At 39.1% G+C, this 25,872-nt stretch overlaps 1 protein-coding gene across 26 annotated transcripts in view; it reads right to left on the bottom strand.

Annotated features, from left to right (window-relative positions):
- Positions 1–20,935: 20,935 nt before the first annotated feature.
- The window catches only part of EPB41L3 (erythrocyte membrane protein band 4.1 like 3), a 97,304-nt gene continuing 92,367 nt past the window's right edge, over positions 20,936–25,872 (bottom strand). For 25 of the 26 annotated variants that reach the window (XM_071417562.1, XM_071417582.1, XM_071417460.1 and 22 more), the window contains 3 exons: positions 25,148–25,228; positions 24,765–24,881; positions 20,936–23,530 (listed from right to left, as the gene is read on the bottom strand). In XM_071417562.1, coding sequence (XP_071273663.1) covers positions 24,771–24,881; positions 25,148–25,228 — 192 coding nt within the window. In that variant the 3' untranslated portion in view covers positions 20,936–23,530; positions 24,765–24,770. The other variant, XM_071417488.1, reaches the window with a different exon arrangement.

Raw genomic sequence — 25,872 nt, 5'->3', positions numbered from 1 at the left:
TTGGCCAGCAGCGAATCTGTCTTGGATTCTCTGGCATTGGTTCTGTCAGACACAGGGGAAGCTTCTAGTGCTTTTCACAGAAGTTACCTCTGTTTTCCTCCCCACTACCAACAGGTTGTTACACAAACTCAGTAGAGTATGTCATATTTTTCATTACATATTAATGTTGCACTAGGTTTTGGAAACAAGAGACAAAAGGTAAATGCCACAAAAATTCTGGATGAAAAGACCTGGGATTGAAAATATATATTATTGAAGATGAAGCATAAGAGTAAAACCCATCACATCTCCACTAGCATGTCTGTGGGCTAATATGTGTAGTCATGTCAGTTGCCAAAATCAAGTATTTTTTCAATTTACTGGAAAATTCCATTCTGCAAAAGAAGTGTTTGAATCATGTATCTGACTGAAACACTCTTCCTATTAAATGATCCTTTACCCAGTTAGCACAGATTAACATTTAGGCTTTGAAGTAATTCTGCTGTTTTCCTATCTGATGAACTAGACTGTAGATGCTGCAGATATGTTGAACCAACAGGCTGTTTCCAGACTGTTTGGATTGCAGGGATATCTGTAAGGGAAAAGAGTCCTTTGTAGGATGTTCTTGTTTTGTTTAGAAAATTGTGTAACAGGAGGGAAGAATGACAAGTGCCACTTCATATAACCATGCATGAGGCTTTGGAGATGGCCTGCAGGGAAGACAGAAGCTTCCATCTAACACTTTCTAAGTGATGACTGCTGTAAAATATAAATTAAGTGTGGATTCCTGTTTGTTTGAAATGGTTAGGTTTATGTCTGTGTGAGTTCCAAATGACAATAGAAACATCATGATATTATGGTCAGTTTTCATGTGTTGAGATTGTATCTTGGTCTTGCAGAACTGACCATCATACAAGGACACAGATTTTCCATGGGTCAGATTTCTTGTCAGGTTGAGTGCACAAAACAAGGTGAAGATACAAATCATCCAGTATTTGTGAAAGGGAGTCATAGACCCTGTTAGTATATTCCTGTGTGTCAGCAAGGACAGCAAAGCCTCCTGAGTGTGTAAGTGAATGTGTTAGGACAGAGGAGGGAAGTCAGGGAGCAGATGCTCCTTGCAGTGTGTGTTTCCCATAGCAACCTGGCAAATTTCCCGGCAGAAATTTGCGTGTGAGTTAGTCATGTTTTCACATCACTTACTCGTGCCTGTATTTTCAAGTATCCCCATGAAAGAGGAAATAGTAGAGACAACTGGGGAGGAGCAGAGCATAGATGATGGAGGTTGGTGGCACAGCCCCTGGCTAAGCTGTACAAATGGGTGGTGAGAGGCCACGCCACCCTCCAAATGACTGAACAGCACTTGGAGCTTGCAGTCTGCACCAACGCCTGAAGGGACACAAGTCTTGTCGAGAGAACCTGATCTGTAAAATCTTACTTAGTACAGTTGTATTCTAAGTAGACGAACATTTTAATGATATACTTTTCTCACCAATTAATGCTACCACTACTGCTATGGTGCGTTTATCTACAGTCATGTATAGTAATGCCTGGAGACAGATGATTGTCAAGAATTGTGGAAAATAAAAAGATGTGGCCATGTGAACATGGCAGTTCACACTCTGTTCGTGCACAAGACATCCCATAGTCTAGTCAGGTCTAGCTGTAATTTGCATAATTACACACACCCTATTACTGTCCCTGTTAATATCCTCTCTGTCTCCATGTCCCATCCCTATTCCCCCTATCTCTTTTAGGGGTATATATTTTTTTGTGTTTTGGGGTTTGGACTCTGTTTCTTCAATATTTTTATCTATTTCTCCCCTATATCTCACTCATCCTCCTATTTTTCCCTTTTTTTCTTTCTCTTTCTCCTTCATTGACAATTACCTTACACTCAGCCCAATTCCCTGACTTTGCTGACACCCTTATTTGATTAGAACCATATGGACAGGGAGTGAAGAAGGATGAATGCCACTTTCCAATGCCAAGTGCCAGAAGCATATAATGAAATTTCACTTTTTCTTCCTTTCCCATGGTGTTCTCTCTGTGTTTCCTTACTTTTGTGCCCTTGTCTTCCTACCTGATTCCTTCCTTCCTGATTCAGTTGTGATCCTATATTCTGGTGCTGAAGGTAAAAAATGCTACAGGTAGAGACTTTAAGGAGTAGCAGTGTCTACTTTATTCACAGCACCCAATGGAAAGAGAGCACTGAACAAATGTGGGAGGTCCCAGAGAAGAAGGAAGGAGGGAGATATATATTTATATATATATATTATCATTCTAGGTAAAGATGGTATCAAATGGATAAAAGCTTAAAATTACACATTTGTTTTTTAACCTGGGTATTTCTTGACCTTTAAGGGTGTAGTATGTAAGAAAAATAGAAAGCTTTTTGGTGAATTAGTTAATGTTCACTTGGTGAGAGCTGTATCTGTGCTTGATTCTTGCTTGTACTGCAGACCTGCCAGCAGTATAACATACTGCTAAGAAACAGCTGGTCCACAAATGTATTACAGCTTCTTCGTGCCTGATCTATCAAAAAAGAGCAAATTCCTCTTTCACAGGTCAGGTGCATTTTTGATTTACAGACCACATATAGAACTTGGTCCTATATGGTGGATTCAGCCATGTTTCATGTTTCTGTCAGTGTGCAGTTAATAAAAGAGGCTGCCATTCTGTGAATTATTTATGCGCTGTCCAGTTTGTTTGTGTAAGTAGGGCACACAAATTTTTTTGGATGAATTATCTGCTGGCATGAGAACGGGCAGAACAGAGCAATTTAACTCTTTTTTGAGCTGAGTGTTGGTTACCAAGATATCATGGATCTCATCAAGGCTATGCGAAAATGATTTTATTCACATTTGAATTTTAATGATAGAATCATTTATGGGTGGAAAAAGCCTCTAAGATCACTGAGTCCTATTTTTAAGCCAGCATGGCCAAGTATACCACTAAACCATGTCTCTAATGCCACACCTACATGCCTTTTAAATACCTCCAGGATGGTGATTCAACCAGTTCCCTGGGCAGCCTGGTCCAATACTTGATGACCCTTTTCCTGAAGACATTTTTCCTAATGATAGAATCGTTTGGACATGGCATAGTCTGCATTTTCTGAAAGGAGCCAAGCTTGCCAAATGCAAACAAGTGCTATTTACTGTGATGTATTTATTTTGTAAAAAAACCCAAGCTTTTATCTTGTGTTTGAATATTGGAAACTGTTCCTCATAATTATGGATAGACTATAATTGAAAAATCAGTCATCTCACAGCTACAGCCTTCAGTCCCCTCCAAACTTATTCTTTGTCAACCTCATTCTTTGCCAACCTCATGTTTTTTAAAACAGTTAGATGTTTATTGTTTAGAGCAAGAACAATCCATTTAATTCCCCATTGCTATATTTGTTAGTCAATGCTCTGTAAAAAAACTAAAATCAATATAGAGTATGATAGTTTCACATCACTGGACGACCAGTATTCCTGCCTTCATAAACCTCACACAAAATGCCATTAGTAGAGAGGCATCAGGCTCCCCCTAAAAGACAGCTTTGCCTGCTTCTGGGTGGTACAGCTGCTTGCTTCATTAGTTCATTGCAGGCACTTATCTGCTGACATTTTCCCAAGCAGTTGAGCATATTTTGGCATTGATATCTGTAAAGAGAGATGGAAAGTTTCGTTGCAGTGAACAAGCTCTGTGGCTTTATGTGTGACGGTTTATGTGCAGCCTATCGGGTTTGCTGCACATTTGCTAATGACCACAGACTTTCACCTTTTAAATGTGTGAGTTTTAGAATGGAGAGCACTTCTGCTATTTTAGTTTGTACATTTTAAGCCTTTTTCAGCACCTTTCTCCAAGGAGATCAGAAAGATTTCATACTGTTAACAACTGCATTTTCAATCTCACTATTGAATCTGAATATTTGCAGAAAGCATGAAAACAATTTTATGATAATGAAAGTAGTGATCTCTCAGAAGTGATCTCATCAAACAGCTAAGTCATTAAAGATTGCTGCAGGAACACATCACTAAAAAACCCCAAACCCACCATAACCACAGAAAATCATTTGAGCTTAACTGTACTCCAGTTAGAAGCAAAAAACCCCTTTTGTGCACAGTTGAAACAATTAAATATAATTAATTGTAACCCATTCAAGAATTAAAAAAAAATAGATAATGGAAGAAGTGTTTGATTAATTTTAATGGAATAAATCAGCCTAGAAAGCTGAAAGAGTCATCCTGATGTCACACAAAATTAAGGAACTAAGGTTTGGCTTTTCAATTCCATGGACAAACACACGACCTTCATTGCCAGTTATTAAAAGTGCAGAAAAAGAAAGAATAACTCTGGTGTCCATTTCTCTTCCCTGAAGTGACTTTTAATATTAAAGGTGGTAATAGCTGTCTAGGAGGAGGAATTAATTTTTTCTGTATGTCAGTTATTTAAACCATCTTCCTTCTAATGGCAGGAATACATACAGGAGTAGCAAAACACAGAGAGAGAAACTGAAGTTCTTCAGATGCTTGCTCTTGCTTATAACCTTTTCCTTTCCAAAGAACAAGCTTTACACATTGCCTTTAGGCAGCTCTGAGATGTGACTCATTTGTAGTAGCGATAAGCTTGTTTTAGATATCACTTTTTGCTGATGTTTTTTGCCACATGGTTGTAGGAGTGCTGCAGAAGGTGGAATCTTGTCTAGCAGCCTCAAATGCAGAAAATAAACCAGAAGTAGGAAGGTGAAATCTAAGGTTGGACTGACACAGATCTGGTAAAGGCAACAGCACTAGCAGGATCCCCCTGGCTGAGGATTGTCTGAACATCCTTGGATGAAGGACCAGTGTTCCTACAAAGGATCCCAACCTTAGAACAGTGGCAGGTGGCAAAGTGTTCCCCTTGCTGTCTGCTTTTCTTCTACTGCTTGTGGCAGCAAGCCTTGCTATTGTGTAATTTTTCTTTTTAATTTAATGTTTTGCAGAATGTAACAGATGTTATAAAATAGAATTAGTCTTATAAATCTAATAGGTCTGTACCTGTCCCAAAAAGGCTGCATAACTTTTGCCCAAGAAAAAGAATAGGTACAGGTAGAGATATATAGGTATATAAATATTTAGATATATCTGGGTAAGCTGAGGCAGGTGTGCATGGTTTTGGTTTGGACTTGTGATGGGTTTCAGTGTTTCATCTCCTGTTGAAACACAGCACATTTCTGGTTCCCATGTTCTGAAGAGGATGAAAAAAGAAAAGGTTTCAAAATTATTTGGACGGCTGTAGGAAGTATTTTAGAGTGAGAGACTTCAGAACTACTAGTTGTTTAGCTTCCTCAACAAGTATGCACTAGGATGAATTGATTACAGAGATTAAAACACTTTATGGAGAGAAAATACTGAGCAAATAAAGGGATCTTTAGTCCAAAGACTTGAATTGTCTGAAGCTGGAAGCTGTGACCATGAAACCATTCAGATAAGCAATGATGCATACTTTATTTCTAAACAGAGGGAATGATTAACTGTTGGAATAAACCAGCGAGAAAACGAATGGATTCTTCATCTCTCAAAATCCTCAAGTGAAAAAATGGATGCCTTTCAAAGTTATGCTTTGTCACACCCTAGTTAATTGGCTCAAAGTAACAGCAGCAAGTCACATTATGTCCTGTTTTACATAGGCTGTCAAATTAGGTGGTTATAGTGTTCTTTTTGGCTTGCCAGTCTGTGAAATACTGCAACTGCCAAAAGCCTGCATTAAAAGAATGTGCTTTGAAGTTAAGCACTCCATGGATAAAGAAGGAAGAATTAAGGTTACTTTAGTAATCTTCACTGTGATCCTCTGTGTATTTGCATTAGGATGCAGTCTTAACTGCTCAGTCACTCAGATTACCAAAGCTCTAATCCTAAATTTCTAGAAATCAGACTATTCTTTTGCTTGATGTATAGAAACAGCTCCTTCCCCTTTTATGTGGGTCAGCCCTAAGCAAGTAGTGCAGTGAACAAATAATTGTATAAAGGACTGGTGGAATGAAAAGCATTTTGAGTCAATGTCAAGTTAATGGAAATACATAGTCTTCAAGGAGAGAGGATACCCCATTAGGCCATCAAAATGCCTGTTCTGAAAGGCAGCACAGTTATGGAGATGTCATGATCCTGCATATTAAGAACAATTATTCTGTTCATAAATGCAGATACAGGACATTGGTCACTGCCCAGTTGCAGAATACAATGGATTTTTGCAGGGAGGATTTTATTTCTCATATTTATGTGTATTACCTGAGGTGCATACAAACATCTTGAGACTACCATAGGCCTGTTAGGAAAAGGAATGAAGGTGGGAAAAATTGCTGCCTAGAAATTTGCTTGGGCTCATTCTCCTCAGAGTCAGCAAGAATATTGCCCCTCATTAGGGAAGCAGATGTGGGCCCATAATTTAAAATGCAATGCATAGATAATACTGGCTCATTGACTAACATTTACTTTTGAACACATCACTTCATATACAGAAAAAAATTATAAAATTTAGGTTGAGCTATGAAATAATCTTTTAAAAGCATTGAAAAATATCTCTCTCTATGGCTCTGTACAAAGAATTTGGGAAATAAATTTACCAAATTAAAGTAGAAGTGTAAGTGCATTTTTAAGGGAGAGGGGAAATGGGATTTTAAATTATAATGTTGCCTACCTTTGTCTCCTAGTAGTCTCAAGAACATTAAAAAGTTGTATGTTAGAGTATGAAAGAAAAATGTAAGACTGCATTTAGGGATTTTTTTTTTAAAGTGTGCTTCTCTCATTTTAAATGCTATAGTGTTCAGAGATCACATCCAACATCCACGAAGGTACCTGGAATGGCTCCCATTGATTTCCATGTGAGACACTGTGAAGCAGTGTTAAAGATAGGAGTGAACACATCCTAGGTCTCTTCAGATGCAACAGAATTTTTGTTGTTGTTGTCATTGGCTGTTTTGTATTGCTTTGTTTTATTTAAAAGTCTGGTATTACCAGAGCATACTCCACAAATTTCTTTTTTTGTCTAGTTTCCTATGAAGTCTAGTGTCAAAAAACCTAATAATTTGTCTGTCTGAAGCTCAGATCTACCTGTGTTTCCATGTTGACTTTAAACACAGCACTCTTCAGTGGTGTTTCAGGGCACCCTAATAGGTGTAGGTTGACTTTGCTACCATTGCAGATGGTAGCTTACAAATAACCCAGTACACTGTAGCTTGTGATGTTTAACTATGGGAAAATAATCTGCCCTTGACTTCTGAGATAATGGGTTAAATGCATGCAACTAATGTACAAGGTCCCCAGGGATAAAGTATGTCCTTAGGAAGATGGGTAAACAAGTTAATAAAATAAGAAATGGAAGGACTAGAACATAAAAAAGTATAGTGCAACAGGTATAGCAAACTAATTTGCCTGCTGCAGCAAGAAGATATGATACTGATAAGTGCTTCTGACTGAGGCAGGAAACCTCTGGATTTTCCAGTTCCAGTTCTTTTATACAAAGAGTCTGTATAAAAGTGGTTGGAAAATTGGAAAAAATCCATGGGCTATAGCTACTGCACACTAAAATGGTAACCTAAAATGGCTGTGGTGTGCTGCTGCTCCTAGTGCAATGATGTACAGTTGGACTTGGCCTTCATTGTTCAGCCACAGGATTGTCAAAATTTCTGCCAAAACAGGCTATTCTTACCAGCTTGTTTGAGCAAGATTCTTCCCTCTGCTTGAGTACCCAGTATTGTGTGTGTGTGTGTTTTTCAAACTGAATTCAACTGCACATGGACTTTTCAACCACGTTCAGGTCTGTGCTTCAATACTTTGCAGTAAAAGTTGCAGGAAGTACAGGAAGCATAACTGGCAATAAATTACAGGCTTGTGTGAATTATTAGTCCCATGGAAATAAGTAGAAGTTACATTTGCCTGGTTTGAACAATTTATGCTTTATAACTACAGTCTGTTAGAGTCTTTTTCACAGAGCACATATAAATGTTTCCAGCAGCTGTGACTGCCAAATTACTTGGAGCAAGTGAACATTGCTCAGTCTCAGTATGAAGAGATTAATAACAATCATGCCTTATGCTCATCCCAAACATTACTCAATCTGCTTTACCTCATACATACTGGGGACTTAAATGCCCACTGACATCTCAGCCAAAACTGTGAGTGATACAACTACAGCCTGTGGTGGTAATACAAGAAGTCTTTTTGCTTGAAATGTGCTATAAAATCGAGTTATGTGCTTTAAAATAGAGTTACATTAATCATTTATAGTATACATGCAGCAGAATTTGCAAACTGATTATGTTATTCATGCGACTTAACTAACCTGCATTTACCATTCTGTCTGTATTTATTCACAGAATTCAAGGTGGATGGCTAAACAACCATTTCTGCTTTCTATATTCTGCAGTCTGCCTTCATGTTTTATTTTGATATGAAAGCAGTCAGCTGGTCTCATAAATGTGGAAGAGAAACATATGCCAAAATAAGAATCTCTTCTTGGAAAACCCTAGAAGAGTTTCACAACTAAGTCACTGACCATCCAACTGTAATACCAATGAAGATACAGCAACTTCTCAAAAACCTTGCATAATAGACATGCACAGTTCAGGAACAATTCTTACAGTCTCTCCTTGGTCCCAGTATCTGTATGTAAGATAAGACAAATGGGATAGGGATGGAGAGGAAAGAGAACAATTTTCATAATATTAACATGCTGGCTCTGCCTACTGTCTGCCAAGTAGTCCAATTTACAGAAAGTAATGTAGCCAGTCTGGATCATCCTTTAATGGTGGGTGCCAGGTGGAAAGCCTAGAGTGCTTTAAAATAGATTCTGTCCCTTCACAGACTTTTTCATCTCAATTGTCATCACTCCATAAATAAAATGCAACTAGCCATTGTGGATGTTCCTACCTGTTGGGTGGCGATATGTGCAAATAAAGCAAGTGTGTGGTACACCACTATTGCATATTGAATCTCATTCTCTGAGCTTGCCATAGTCAAAACACAAATTTCCACATGCTGGCCAGTGCTGTCCATCATGGTAGCACTCACTGAAATGATAATTGGGATTATTTGTGCACATTTTAAGCTAGAGATATTTTGTAACTGCAGCATTTTCCAGGCTTTCTCCTGTGTTAATAAGGTACATTGTTATTAATAGAAGTAAGCCCAAGTTCTTTTTGTCAGTTTTAGGTGCATGCACTTACCAGCTTTCACAGCTGTTAAAATGACAAGTAAGTTTCCATACACATTTAAGCAAAGTGCTAGGATAACTCTTGCTTCAAATACACCCCTACAAGAGAAAGTGTCTATTTTTTCTGACTGACATGACACCATACTGTGAATTTCTCCCATCAGTGCCTGTGAAACCAGTCCTAGCATGCACTAGAAATTTCTTAGGGCATACAATTGGGACCTTAACAGTGCAAGCCCTGATTTCAGAGGTGTCTTTCAAACAGACTGAAACACAGCAGGAGTGAGAGTGATATGACAGCAGCTATAAACTTCACCTCTTATATTGACATAGATTCTGTAGATGTCATTCATTTCAGTAGCAGAAGCCCCTCTGTTTAGACATGACATCCACATGTATATGACATCCACAAAAATATTCCAGAAATCATTTCACTTTTAACCCATGTGGTGTCTTTTGTACCTGGGAGGGCAAATGCTTCTCAGGAGATACTGTAACACATAAATCTGCACTTAGCTGTTATAACTCTGTCCAAATCCAAATTTAGAGAAAAATAGCAGGATTTTTTGTTTGTTTGTTTTAAGATCACCAAATATAAGTGCTGTACAGTTCTCAGGGATTTTCTTTTGTGAACATAATTGCCATCGTGTTTCAGAAGAACCTGAGATAGCCTTTGTTAGCCCTCTGGCTTTAAAAGCTCAGGTGTAGCTGTTTATTAAAAAGATATTTAAAAAGTGAATTTACTAGCTTAAGAGCATACAGCTTGGTAGGTTAATCACACACCGACTGTTAGAATCACAGAATATCTTGCATTGAAAGGGATCCAGAGACATCACCCAAGTCCAGCTCCTGGCCCTGCACAGGACCACCCCAAGAATTACACCCTGTGCCTGAGAGCATTGTCCCAATGGTTTTTGAACACTGTCAGGCTCGGTGCTATGACTGCTTCCCCAGGAAGCTGTTGCTTCAATCACGCTTGGGGTGAAGATCCTGTCCCTCTGCTTTCCCTTGTGAGATGTTGTAATTGCAGTGAGGTCTCCCCTCAGTCTCCTCTGAACAAATCAAGTGACTTCTGCCTCATAAGGCTTCCCCTGGATATCCTTACCAGTTTCCTGGCACTCCTTTGGATGCTCTCTGATAGCTTTATGTCTTTTTCATATTGTAGTGCCCAAGACTGCATGTGATACTCAAGAAGAGGCTGCTAATGATCATAATATTTAAGTATTTCATGCACTGCACAAGTCAGAGCATCTGTTAGAGCTTTGGATTGGTATGTTGTCTATTAGCCCACCACACTAAGTGTTAACAGTATTATATATGCTTGCATGTCTTGCTGTGACAGTTAAAGAGCCACAGGATTATGTATTGTCAATACAGAGGATAAATATGTCATAACAGCCTTAGGCATTGCAGGCTGCTTTGATTCAGCAATATTCTGTTGTAGTCCTCTAACACACAGTTAAAACTTTTTGCTTGCTCGTTTTGCAGGAGCAATTTAGCCATGAATTCTGCTCAGCTAATTACTTTGCTTTTCCTGAACATACAATATGTTGCTCACAGAAGTTTTACATAAGCAGCAACACAAGAAAAATTTGTGTGCCTTTTCCCTCTCAAGATCACTAGTGCAGAATGTCCAGAGAGAGGATGGGACAGCTTTTACTTTCTAGTCTTCTTACTTTCAAATACTCTCACCCACTCTGACTTTAAGAGCACTCAATCTCACCTGACCCTTCTATTATCTCCTGGATACCTGGTATGTGGACCCTATAGAGGATTGCCTTAATTTTGACTTACTGTTGTCTGTTGAATGTCTTTCTCCTCTTCTCAATGTCCCTCATGCTCAGATGTCAGTGATCTCCTTGTTGATGGATGATTATATCTGCCCATTTCCTCATCCTTATAAGTTTATCTAAAAACTCCCTACAGGCACAATTACTGAGTTTGTGTCTTCCCTGAATAAAATCCCCTGTGATCTTTGGCTCCATTCTACCTTGGTACAGTATAGTTTCTTGCCTCACTGGCCCCCACAATCATGTCCTGTCACTAGTCCAGTCATCAAACATTTCATCCTAATTTCTTAGTTTACCTTAGGTTTTCTCTCAGCCATTGTGGGACTATTTTGAGTTTGTTCTGGAAATTCTCTATAAACATGAATAAAGTGTTTTTCATGTCCTACTTAAAAGTTCCCCTTTTAAAACTCTTTATAGTAGACAAGCTTTCTATTCCCCTAGGTGTCTCTAAAAAGTCCTCTCTTGCATTGCCTGTAAGCTGTTTAGTGGAAGAATCCACATTCTTGTTCTGTATGAGTTCTCTATCTTGCAAAATGAAGCTGTGGACCATGAGCAGAGGTTCAAGATAGTTTAGTAAAACAAACTATATACTCTACTGATGATGAAACTAATTGTTATTAGTTCCTGTCTTTTTGCAGTGTGTCAGTGTGAAATAAGTCAGCAAAGATCATGCCAGGTATACAACCTGTGTTCAATACAACCTGGGTCCAATACACTGGCTTAAACCTAGAGGTGTGGTCAGGAGCTTCTAGATTGTGTATTTACAGTTTCCCATGGAAGAAAAAAAAATAACAAAGTTAAGGTATATTTGCCTCATGACTTACATTCATATGGTAAAATGAACCTCACCAGCTTGGGCCCTGAAAGATCTGTCATATTCATAGGCCTTGATTTTCATTGCTGTAATTATGAGGCTGCTCTGATATTGTAGTTCTAGGATTTGCTCTGATTGCTAGTGATTTTATTGCCAGATACTGGGTGGAAAAATCCTGTTTGAAGGAATATTCATCTTCTGAAGTAAAATTCTGAGGCAAGATCATACTTCAGAGAAATAATACACACAGTTTCCTGCAACATTTAAAGATATACAGTTTTAAAGGGCAAGAGGGCTTTAAGAGATAGTTTGAGTTCCTGCTAACAGTGGAATGTATATGTTCTGTATAAAGTTTACTAAAATCCCAGAAGGTTTTATATAGAAATGGGAAGACCTTGCAGAGTTCTGTTTGCTGCCACAACAAAACCTGCCACAGCCGAATTCCTTTCTCTTTTCTCATCTGGCTTCAAGTTAGACTGCAGATCTTGTACTAACAAAAGTAACATATCTAGCAAGTACTGTTCACAAATTTGGTTGTTAGACTGCAAACATATAGTAAATTTTCTGTTCCAAATTACTTCTCCTGCTTTCAGTACAACCTGGTAAATCTGCCAGAGATCTGTTGTTTGCTCTAGCCTTCTTTTAGGGTTACATCTGTTCAGGTTATTTTGACTCCTAGACCTTGGGGTACACAGACCTTCTTTTCCACATTTAATCTCTTTTTAGAGACAAATATTTATTTTTACCTGTGTGATATAGGCAGATGCTTTATTTCCTTCTAGGTCTGTCACAACTCTTTCCCTGTCTGGCACCATAGAAAGGAATATGCACTGTAGAAAGGAATATGCATACTTTAATTCTCACATTACACATTTCCATGTCTTGAGACAAAGTCTCCCAGTGAGATTTCCTCTCATATGTTGGAAGCTGTGCCTTCCCACTGCCACTGCCATGCTTAATTCACTTGTACTTGCATTGGAACAAAGATACAGAAAATAATATCAAATCAAAATGAGAGGTTTCCCTGTCATTTCCTGAGGCTGATCTGAGAACTACCTGATAATTTTATTTCAAACATAAAGAGAAAAGAGAAGTAAAGGAATTGCTGTCAATGTTTGGGTTGTCCTATCATCTGCAAAAGCAAGATCTTGACAAACCATGCTGATGACCAGCATAACACACAAAATGGACATGTGGAGGAAGCTATCTCTGAATGACAGCAGATCACTGTTGTGAAGTGGATGGACATGTCTTTCCCAGTGAAGCAAAAATACAAACTGTCTGAGGAAAGGTACTGATCTTCTTTTCACCTTTGCTGTGTTGGAGCTAGGCACATGCTTCTTACTGTTGAAGTCACCTTCACGTGAATTTGAGAGGGATGCCTGTTTCTGCACATCAGATGACTGAGCTCAGTCTGGAAGAAGTTCCTATTAAGGATATTGAAGGAAATATTCAACTTATTCTGCACCAGCAATGAGATTAATTATACCTTAATATTTCCAATAGGATATATTGAATACGGACTAAAAATTGTTTTCTGATGGCAATAACACTAACACACACTGCATTTGTGAACTTCTGCTCATCAGCCACAGCAGCAGGGTATAAAGAACTATGAATTTGTAAGGAATAATTGTTGAAAAATAGGTACAGATATTTTGCAGCTATCATTTGATAAAAATAAAAATAGAAAATAGTAGAGGAGGGTATTATATTTTATAGGCTTGAACTTCTTTTTACGTAGCTTTTTTATGCATTTCTGTTCTGCTAACAGAAAGATTAATACTCAGTCACATCCAGAAAAGGGACTGGGACCCAGTACATGGGTATTGATAATTTGGAAAGATCCTAGCCCTGACTGCCAAACATAGCAGGCTCTGAGCAGGCCACAGGTATCGGCTGACAAGGGAGTTGGCATGAGGGAAGTTTCTCTGCCACCTTACATGGATATGGATATGGATGCCTATGAAAATTTCTGTCATCAAGGTAGTAGGGATATTGTGTTTGTAGGTTGAATACAAAAGACTTGGTAAGGTCAGATCTTCAGGTCTTGCAACTTGTGTTGCTGGGTTTTTGTACCAGAAAGATGACAGTAAAGCTCAGCAGGAAGTGTGGCTGTGATTTCATCCCAGAGAAAATGACTGAGATGAAGCTGAAGGCTTTGTTAGAAGAAGGATGAGAGCCAAGGGGTCCATAATGCATAACAGTGAGAAACACTGCAGAACACCTGGGAGGGATATAGGAAGCAGAACCAGGAGAGGCAGGTTTCTCCCCTGCGCAGTTCTAGATTAGTTACAGCGTACCTAGGCAGAAAAGGCTGGCCAGGAGACTGCTGAAAACCTGCTAGAAAAGGCACCACTAGATCCAAAAGACACCATCAGATCCAGTGCTCTCAGTATTCTCAAATACCACATTTTCTGAGGACAATGGCTTGCCCTGTCAGAAGCAAAGCCTGCATGGGATAATGATTTCTATCCATCAGTGTATTCCCAAGAGAATCAAGAGGGAAATTCTGCTGTCTTCACTTATTTTTTCTTCCTCTGGGAGAGAAATGGATGCAGAGACATCTCTATTAGCAGGTCTTAGATACTACTGTTGTCTCAAAAGATCATTATTTCTCTCCAGCAGCAAAACAGTGCAAGAGGTAGGTGAGTTTTAATTGTTGGTGCCAACACAGCGTGCATCAAATTGACAAAAGCTTTACTAATTGACTTATAAAAAATCTATTTGCCAGAGTAGCTGAGCACACAAGGCTACTTTGACCAAGAAGATAATTTAAGGTGAACATCATTATCAAATTATGTACAGCTGAAATCAGATCACTTGGGAGTCTCAGCAATAGCTGCTTTGCATAGTTTCATGTAGGTGAAGAAGTATTACTGGTTTAGTGTTGAAATACTTCAATCTTGTTCACTCAATTTTTAGTTTCATGCCTCTTTATGAGGGGGAAAATACAAATGCAAATATTACTGCATAATGAAATCCCTTGAAATTTTTGCTCATGGCTGAGCCATCAGCACAGCAACTGTGCAGGCATTGGATATAGACTCTATTCCCTAGTTATTCCCTGGCACACATTAAAAATATCATCAAATAACAATGCAGCTGTTGGTATCTAAAGACATGATTAGAGATACAGTTTAGTATTATATAACCTGAGGACGTGCTGTGGAATTTAGCAACATTATGGGGATGGCCTTTTCTGTTCTTATCTCTCTTCATCAAGGTCTTCAACTAATAGCATGTAAAGGTGAAATATTCCTGTTTCAGATGGTGGATGGACATTAGCCCATCATTATTTTTACTCCTTTTGGAATCAGCAATGGTAGTAATTTATGACTAAGAGTACAATTTACAGGATACATGCTAACAGAAGAGATATGTTATCTTGTATATCTGAACTTTTTGTTACACCTGTGGTACATTTTGTCTGATTTATTTTTTTACCAAGCGTCACTTAAACAAATTAGTTTTGTTACCTCTACAAAAGTTCTGCATTAGCATTGTCTGCCTTACCTCATTTTCCTAAACAAAAAACCCCAAGAATTCTACAAAACCCACATAGCTATTGGTTGTTCTGTATCACCATCTGCTGCAACACTACTCCCTTATTTTACTTGCACATACCTGGGGGTTTTCTTTCTTCCACATAATTGTTCGTTTATGGGTAGCCACAAGATTTTTCTTCCCCTTTGCCACCGTTGTTTTTGCCTTAAAGAAGTACAAAATTAAAGCATAGATACATTATAGAGTTTGACATGATAGCAAAGTTTTTTTACTGAGACTTGGGCATAAGATGCAGCTTTCTTGATCCTGAACTATTACCAGTTACCTTGTCTTTCAGTCATATCATCTTCCCCAGGCTCAAAAATAAGTTCCATCATACAAAGTGAAGGAAATAATTTTGCCACCATAACAGGTCAACGATACTGATGCTTTTAATGACATTTTGAAAAGGCTGTTGGTGGGATCTTTTCACATCACTGTGAAAGCAGGTTTTTAGTTTTGGCCAAATTAGTTTTCTTTTGACAAAAAAACCCCTTGTTCCAAATCACTAGAGCACTGGGATTTTGCCTGCCACAGACCCAGTTGGCTTCCTTGACACTGCAGGGTTAATTGTCAATAGAAGATTGACATACTTCACTGGAGAAACTGGAATCAGCTTCCCACATTGTACATGTATTTCTGGAAAAACAAGGATGTATAATGATAAAATTTGGGTAGGTAGCCAATTGGCCGTACTGTTGTCTCAACATCCATTAGCTTTGATTGCTGGGGTGATTTATGTACTTCACAACGCAGATGGAACCTGCAGGGTTTCAGCCAAGGTTTCTGTCACCCACAAGGCTATGGCAGAGCCTGTGCTTTGCCTGCCTCTCTTCTGCTATGCCATCTTCCTCCTGCAGCATTAAATGCACTGGTGTTGATGCACCATTTCAGTACAAATGTGCCAATGCATGAAATCAGTGAGCTGATACCTGGCTTGCTCAGCCTGTGTCACAGCAGCCTGGCTTTTGTGGATCAGAAGATTTCACTGACTTCCCAAGGTTTATGTAAGGGTCATGTGATGGGAGGAAACAGTCCCATTCCTCAGCCTTTGCTCTGAGCAGATCAGGTAGAATCCAGCTCCAGTTCAGACTCCAATGCCGGGCCCAAGTGAAGACACCCATTTGGTCACGGGCATTTTTATCAGTGGGAATAAAACTGGTGGTTTATGCCAGAACAGCTTATTTATCAACACAGCAATGATGTTACCCCTTTATTCTCATACACTAAAAAATATCACATTTCCTGGGGGGATGTCCATTTTGCCTTTACACAGAAGTTCTAATGTGGTAACAGACATGACAGAGCTGTTTCTACTAAACAGTGCTGCAGCTGTAAATATACACAAATTGCTTGAAGAGAAGCAATACTAACCCTTTCAATAAGTTAGAAATATGGGCTGGCTGAATCCACATTCCTGGGCAAGATCACAGCAAGGCAGTGTAAAGGAAGACTGGATGCATGCCACAAGCTCCAAAGACTTCCACAGAAAAGTGGAGTGAAACAAGGAGGGCCTTTGCTAAAAGAGTTGATAGAGAGTCAGAAGGATTTAAGTGAGCACAGAGGAGGACAGGATTGAGACAGAAAAGTGTGGAATGTGTCTAGAGAGAGGGCAAGTCATGGGGGAAAACAAAAATACTGGTTCTGAGCCTGAGCCTGGAGAAGAGCTGCTGTGCTATCTCTTGTGGGGGAAAACAGGTTGGCCTCCAGAGGGGGAGAGAACAGTTCTGGATAATGTTGACAACGTGATCCTAGATGTGATATTGAGACCTGGGGGGACCAAAGCAGACATTTTTACCATCAGAGGAACTAAAAATTTAGGAAGTAAAATTGTGGTAACAAACATGACACACTGTGAGGAGAAAGATCCCTTGAGATGCAATCATGAGGATGTGTTGAGGCTGTCAGGAGTTGAAGTAGACAAAATACTTCTATGGCTGTGAAAAGGGCAAGTTGAGAGTGAAGAGGAAGTAGATAGGCTGGTAATAGTCATTCTGCTTGTTGATTCTGCATGTTAATTATGCTCTCCTTGGAAGGTATGGGCAGGAGCCCATGCAGAAAGAAGTAGAAGCAACAGGCAGCACATAGATTGCCTTACCTGGGGGTGGGATTTATTTAAATACAAGAGTGTAGTTTATTATTGTTAGAGAAAAGAATATTTTCTACATATTCTACAGCATTTCCATCATGCATGCTTTTCAGTGACAGGTCAGAAAGAGGAGCAGAGAAAGTAGGGATGGGGTTTGAAAGGTCTGAAAGCAGATGACAACTCATCAAAGCTAATGGACCAGAAAACATGAAAGGTCCAAGTGTCAATGTGAGCAAAAATGAGCAAATGTTGAAAGAGATCATAGGAAGGTTGAAGAGGGAGAAAGTGGCTATAAAAAAAAAATCAGAGAGTGCTGCTTGATAAAATCACTCATGGGAAAGACACCAGGGATGAGAAGAATGAACCAAGACTGAAATTTATAGAGAGATATGAAAGCAAAGAAATATGCATTTAAGGACTGGGTGTATCATCATTGTAGGAATTGAAGTGGTTATGGATGACTTGGGAAGATTGCAGGAGAATTAGCAAGACTTTAAAGAAGGTTGATAGGTGTGATAAGAAGCAACAGCAAAATTAATAAAAAGAGAAGCATCAGATACAGTTTGCTTAAAAGCTGGGAGAAAAGTTGGAAGCAGAAAAGATGCAGAGAGAAGCCTGACAGACCAAACACAGGTGGATCAAGTTGGAGAATATGAAAGTAAGCAAGAAGAGACAAAAGATTTTAAAATAACTGGGAAGTGGTGGGATAACTATTGCAGGCTGTCTTCCCAGAGTAAGCAGATGTGTCCTCATTACAAGAACCATATCACACAGGTATTCAAGTCAGTCTTTTATTTCTGTGATATCAGGCCACATGTTACAGTGGTTTGTTGTTCCCTTTTTATAGAATGATATGCCAAAAAGTAGCTGTACTGACATCTCATCTGATTGCAGGAAAAAAAATCTTGTTACATGTCAATCACCTGATGGCCTTTTAAATAGAAAGAAACAAAAAAATATATTGTTTAATGGATATTCAAGGATGAATTCATCAAAATATTCTCAGAACAAATAATGTTCTGTGAAAATGTGTGGGTGTGTTAGTCCAGTAGCTTAGGATTTAGGAGCTCTAAACATGAGTGGTTAAATTGTCACCACCTCTGTGGCTATATAAAATGATTCACATCTATCTAAGTTGAATATTGATTGGAGATCGGAGTGCAGGAATATAAATGCCTTTAGAAGCCTTCATATGCCAAATGCATCAACTGTTTGGCCAGAAAACCAGGATGTCTGAGAAACAGCCTCCTAAATCCACTGAGAAATGACATCTGGGCTAGAATCACCCTTGATTTAAGGAAACATCATATTAGCTGGACATGTCCTACTGGAAAAGGCTTTGAAAGTTCTTAATTATTTAGTTTGTATACTCAGATATATTGCTTTAATTTGTTTCTTTGCATTTTTGTACAATTTATGATACACCCTTCCCCGAGCCCTTTAATGTGCTTTGTCTAATATTGTATATTTTACACTATAGCCACCCAGGATCATCCACCCAATAACACATGTCCAGTACTTTACCTGTGCACTGTAAGGCAAGGCTTGTGTGCAAACACACCCTCTGGGCTGTAATTCAGGCAGCTTGAAAGCTGCACATGTTCTGGGATCTGCTTTTTTGCAGCTCCTGTTAGCTGACATTGCCCAAGCTTTGGTTACACACAGAAGTTTAGAGTCATGGTACACCTCATCACAGCAGACAGCAAAGATACTTCTAGAAAATGGAAAAGAAATTCCTAGCCAACTCTGGACAAAAAAAACCCCACCCCACCCAAGAATAAAAGGTTTGACATTTAAGTTTTGTACTGGAGAAAGTAGAGCTGGTAGACTGTAGAGATAAAATCGAATGTATTTAAAAAGGAAAACAATTTCCAGTGTCAGAACTCCTTCTCATTTTTCTTTTCCCTTTTATGTCACTGTGGTCATGCTCAAAGACAGGCCATTAATTCTACTTACAGTGAGTGATGGTCATTTCAGCTGCAAGGGTGAGGTCACTGATTTATGGAGGTTATAGCTGAATTTGGGAACATGAGATAATGGAAGAAAGTTGACTGACTTTTTTTGTGTAATTTGAGCACATTGGTTTCCCTTTAAACAAGGATTTTTGAAATTCTGCTCCAGAAGCCCTTACAGGAACCATTAGTTCCAGCTGAGGAGCAAGACTGATGTTGAATAGGAGCCAGAAAAAATGGTGGAGGTGGAAACAAAAGGCATAAACCAGACTAAGCTACAGTCTGAACAGGGGCTAACATTATTCCAAGGTAATGGAATAATCTGGTTACAGTTAGTGAATATGGAAAATATTTTTAAAGAAAAACTAACAAGATGCCCCATTGTTTGTCTATATGTAAATCCTTGAAATGGAACTACAAGATGCATAAATAATAATAGTCATTTTAAGTATGAAGGCTGGTGTTTTGTGTTGCTCTGAGGCACTGGAGCAACCACAGGCAGACTTTGCTGATGTGGCACAAAATTAGTGACAAAAGACACAGAAACCCATTATTGACGGTGTAAGATTGATATGGCCTTTGGGATCTATAGATCTAAGAAAAGTGCTTATTTTTCTTTCTTTAAAAATAATATAAGAAATTGAGTTAGTGTTTCTCAGTTAGTGTTTCACTTGTCCAGCCATAGTCCATCCACAGTACCTCAAACTACCATATAGGATTGCAGGAGATCTCAGCATTGCCTCAGGCATGTCACAAACCCTCAATAGGAAACATTATTAAAAATAATGATTTGATTTCTGGTTCTGAAGAATCTCGACCATTATTGCTCTGGTATAAAAAAGGGGAATGTATTTCTTTAACTCGTCCTTAATTCCTGTGAAGATGTAAATGTGAAACTTGTACATGGGTTTTCTGATCTGAACTGACAGAACTGTTCTGGTGTAAGGAAAGAAACCTGCAGCAAGACTTGCCAGTGTGACTGCTGAACTGAAGCCTTGACTCAATGTCCAATTTATATGCCATGAAGAACTATTTATCAGGAGCTATCATTTTTGCAGATACAAATTGTTGTACAGATGAAGCACATAATCTCACCAACTGCCTAAATCTGCTCTGGGAAGAAATAAGTCTAAGCTTTAAATCCTTCTTTTGATCTAGTATATGGATTTAGAAGCTCATTAAATGTTTTTTAAATTTGCTTGAGCACAGAAACACCATTATTTGCCATTTGTGATGAGACAAATGGGGCATAAATATTAAGGACTTCCAATTAGCCTTAAAAAATGTTAGTGAGATGTATTCACTCTTTCTGTATGTGTAATGGTCACTATTGCTGTGGTCACTGGCTATGCCCATTCTTGCCTGGTGTGCAAAGCCCTTACCATAAAGGCTCGGAGTAGTCAGTTCTCTCAGGATTGAAGCTGGGATTCCAGTTGTAGCAAGTAAGGCTGCCTCCCCTGCTGGTGTCTGTGTTGGCAATGCTGCCCACAAGTAAAACACTGATGGTTTGTTTTCCAGGCTGGTTTATGTTGAGAAGCCAGACAAAGACCAACAACAAATGAGAAGAGACGGAGACAAAAGATGGTTGGTAGAAACAGGCAGGTGCTCTTTATTTCATGTGGCACAGCATTAGGCAGACAACCCAAGAAACAGTTTCTAACAAAAACCAAAACTATAACTTCCAGGAACCATCCCCCAAACAAGGGTCTACTACCAACAGTGGCACTGAGATGTCCTTGCCTGTCCACTCTCATCTCCTCATAGTTTATATGCGCTTAGGCGATATCTTAGTGGTGAGTGTCCTTTCCAAGGAGACTAACTTCCTACAATGCAATATCTTTAGACAGCATACATACTGTGAAGGATCACCAGAGTACAATCTCTTCAAGCCATGCTAAAATATAATGCTAACTCTGGAGAGAAGGCTGTGCGATGGCCTCGTGTCTCTCTGAGGTAATACAATGCTGTTTCCTAGCTGACAACATGAGGGGCACCTGAAGGAGGATCGGTATGGCTTCAGAGTCTATTTTTAAACTCCTGATGCAGTAGCGAGGACCTGGTGTGCCACCGGCCAGGACGGGGTGAGGACCTCCTCCAGCCCCGACCGCCGCTGGGCACCAGCAGCACCAGAGAGCTGAGCCTACTGTCACTCAGGGGCATGAGAACAGAGATGGTCTTGGGCTAGGAGGAGGAGGAGGAGGAGGAGAGGGCCATCAAAGATCACAACTGACCTTCAGCTTTGTTCGGTCATTAGGAGAGAGGTAACAATGACGGGGGGGCAGGGAGGGGTAACATCGTTAGCACTCCAGATTTAAAGGCATGAAGAATGGCTGGTGGAAGGAAGATGTTTTGGAGACTAAGGGCAAAGCTTTAAAAGCCTTGGGATATTACTTTTAGTTATTATCTACAGGTTATTCTCTCTATATATACTATTTTTCTTTCTAAATTATGAAAATAAACATTTATTAACAAGTCACTGGGTCAAATCCTGCTCTCCACTGAAGGCAAATCCATTGACTTCAATGGGAGGGAGCCCCGTGTAAACAATGAAGGGCAAATTTGGCCCTTTATGTCCTGAAAAGTCTGCTTGTACCCATTGCCTTTCAATCCTGCAAGGAAATACAGATTGAAGGGTCAACCAATCCTTACAAATTTCTCTTAAACTACCAGGGAAGTGTCAGTGAGATGTGGCAAAGGAGCAAAAAAAAAAGAAAGGAACCAATAAGTAATACTGCTTTAAAGAGAATTTTATCCATGTTTCAGAGCCAAAGTACAAAAAAGAGAGTGGATCTGGATCAAGCGCTACTGGCCTTTACTTTCTAAGCAACAACAAAATTCTTCATTTAGCTTCGGTGAAATGTTACACAACCAGAGAAAACAGAAGGAACCAAACAGTCCTTTTCCTTTGCAAACATCGTATGCCCAAAGGTGAACACTGTCACCCCTTTGGATTCTCTGCTAACTCCCACTGTCTGCACAGTGCAGTGTCAGCCACTGAAAACAAAACACATCTACTGTGCACATGAGTGAAACCTCTGGTGTCTTACAAACATAACATTTTGATGTTTTGAATACTAAAGACCACTAGGTGCTTTTAGACACAGAACAATACGATTTGAGATGCATTTACCACTTTTATTTCACTATGCAGAAACATACATTCACCATGTGTTGTGATGCAGCTGACAGTGTAATGGATGCTATCCCTTCCGTGGGTATTAGAGCTGGACACTAGAGAGTTTTCAGTGGACGTTCTGTACAAGTTAAGGCTTGACTCAGAACTAGATAGTAAATGCTGACCAGATTCTCAAACAGATTTTTTTTTTTCCTCTGAGAACAAAAGGGAAATCAATAGAAAACCATCACGGTTATTTCAGATTAATAATTTTCTAAAGCTGCAAACTAAGTAAAATACAGATTTTTTTTTTCTCCAAAATAACTACATATAATTTACAAGGTTAGGATCTGTGAAGGGTGACTGGAAGCTGACTCTGAACAATGCTGACAAAAATCATTAAAGTTAATATACTAAAATCATTACTACCTCATAAGGTATTCAGTCAGGTATACAAAGCACACTTTGTAAGCATTTATATGTTTTGATAAGAGTAAAGATTCATCATCGTTTATCGGGCAGTAATAAAACCAGATGAAACAAATATAAGATTCAAGTTGTTTACTGAATAAACTGTGTTATTGGCACATCTAATGTGTGGTAAAACATTATACACAGTACCTATACAGCTTCTAGCATTTTCGGGGTAATCTTCATTTACAATATCCGTAAACAAAAGGCTTGCCACCTAACAAATTTTAATTTGTTTAGACTTTCAGAAACTGTGAAAGGCATGAACTGTTTATGTGTTACATGAGATCACTGTTTATATTGTTTATGAACGTGCAGGTAAAGCTGAAAACTTAGACATTTTAAGAAAATTAAAAATGCTGCTTTTCTGTAATTTTATTGTTGCTTCATGCAATATTGTTTAACTGCTGCTGATTCAGATTGCTTTCTATGGGAAGGTATCTCTGCCAGTTTCTTTATTAACGGTCAAGATCAATTCTTCTGTACTGAAATTTTCCATAGTCAGATACAAGTCAGGAACTGAGACTCCGTATAGGTTCTCGTATTCCTACTGGTATGCATGTCTGGATTCATATGCATTCTAGGTTATTCCTGCAGAAAAGAGAACTGAGTTAATTATTCAAAGCAACTACACTCCTGCAAAAGAGATTCTGTCAATTTGTTCATACAAGAAAAGCTGTTTGGAGATGGCATATCCCACTATAAGCAACTTGGACCAAATCCAAAGTCCACTGACGCCAATGGAAAAAATTAGTGACATCAATAGACTTTTAAGCAAGCCACATTGAGCTGTCTCTGAAACAATTAGCAGAATACCACAAGAATCACAGCTACTCACTCCTTAGTGACTGGTTCCATCTTCCAAATAAATAACTGACACTGAAATTCAGTTTTCTTTAGGGTCTGTATATCCAAAAGCAGGAGAGCCAAAGAGCTTCAAAAGGTGCTGTGCATTATACTCTGTTACTTACACCAAGTGCTAGGGAATACATATTGTTTTAAGAATAAAATGCTGCTATCGATTCAACAAATCTGACAAGCAGCTTTTTCTTCCCCTTCTGCATACAGCATTCAAAGCAATTTGTGCAATGGTGCTGGCATTAAGAGCTTTTGCGTAGCAGGTTAGTATGCATGACATGTTTCTGCACACAGAATAAATATAGAAATATTGAGACGTCTGTTTAGCCAGCCACTACTGGGGAGCATGCCTTTGCTGAGGAAAAGCTAGACGCAAGGAAAGCTGCATTATCATCTCATCCTGATAAACAATGCTGCTTTAAAACATTAAATGTTCTTTCAAGTACAAGAAAGCCAAGACACCCAAATACCGACAAACTAATTCACTGCGTTTAAAAGCAAGTTGGACCATATCTTTGCAAGTCAGGAATTGAAGCATAACTTTCAACATATCTGCACAAGACATTTAAAAAGCAGCTGTAGGTTTTTTCCCTTGGCATTTTTAAACAAAAATGCACACCTTTAAGAACAAATTGTTTTTGTTCTTAAATGACACAAAAGCGGACAACAGATTTTTTATGACTTCAGAAGTAGAAAATTAGACTATAACAAAGCATGGACAATGAGGACTTTTCAGAGAGCCAACGAAAGCAAATGAGTAGTTTCTCTTTCTCCAGCTGGCACTGTTTAATGAAGACAGATGTCTAGAGCTGAATGTGGTTTACTTTCAAATATCAGAACTGATAACCAGCAATTTGAAAATGCCAGTGAGAGAAAGTGAAGAGTTAAAGGTGAAATATGGTAGGAGAACAACATCTGCAACATGCCAGCCCAGTAAATGCCTAGGAAAATCATCTGGTCCTCTTACCTGTGGTCAATCCTCCCCATCTTCTGGTGTGATTTCTGTCTCTTTATGTACCACTACTTTGGTCACTGACATGTCAGGGTGCTGCTCTTTGGCTTCTTTAATTGCCTGAGCCAGCGCCTATCCCAAGGAAACCACAGAAGGGCAGAAACAAAAAGGAGGTGGAACATGCATGATCAATAGCAAGGTGGAGAGATTCATGACATATTACACAATTTACAAATGAGGAAAATGATTAAAATATGAAATATACCATCACTGATTTAACTACTATTCCAGTTTAATATAAGGCATGCCAGTATGGATAATATCTGTCAAAGCAATGTTTAGAAATGTTCTCTTTTGCAGTCTTCAGGGCAGCCTTTTTAGCAGTTTGTAGCTTTTACCTGATCATGATCAATATCTGCGTCTCCTGTGATGACTATCCGTTTTTCAATTCTTGTCTCTGAGATGCCTCCTTTCACAGTCTAGATGGGAGGGACGAAAATGCATGTCAGTAACTCACTTTAGAGTGCTGCTACTCATCCCCAGAATGATCAGTGCAGGAACCCTCTCATGCCTGGACCAAAACAGCTCAAAGAGGGGACAACCTGGACTGCAAGTGAGCAGCTCTGGAGTTGGCCTGAAGGCTCTGAATGGACTAATGACCTCCAGATGTCCTTCCAAGATAGGTAATTTTATAATTTGAGTTAATCTGCACATGCATCAAAAGAGCTGTTTGTGTGCCAAAAATGCCAAACTTTTCCCATGAAAAACAGAATGAGAGTACAGACAGCCCCATATTCAGACCTATTTAAGTCCAACTGCATGCTTCAGAATTGCATACGGGGTGGCATGGCCTTTGTATGGCTCATCTACTAATAAGGGAACTTCACTGCAGAAAGATGAAATCCTGTTCTCAGTGAATATTGGTAGGAGATCTGTCACAAGACTAAGAGAATTTCTATTTAGGGAGGAACTGTTATTTAAATGCTACCTTAGAACCTGGAAGACACAGCATGGTTTGTCTGTTCAGATGAGCTTTTGGTCTGGCTGTGGGCAAGTTCCTCAGGGTACCACCCAGAAAGAGAGCCAAGGTGTTGGAGCTGACTGAATGTCCTGTTATGGCTAC

Source organism: Agelaius tricolor, unplaced genomic scaffold (assembly GCF_023055355.1).
Source record: "Agelaius tricolor isolate 1412-34295 unplaced genomic scaffold, bAgeTri1.0.p SCAF_2, whole genome shotgun sequence".
Classification (NCBI taxonomy): Eukaryota; Metazoa; Chordata; class Aves; order Passeriformes; family Icteridae; genus Agelaius; species Agelaius tricolor.
This window is presented reverse-complemented; position numbering and strand designations above follow the sequence as displayed.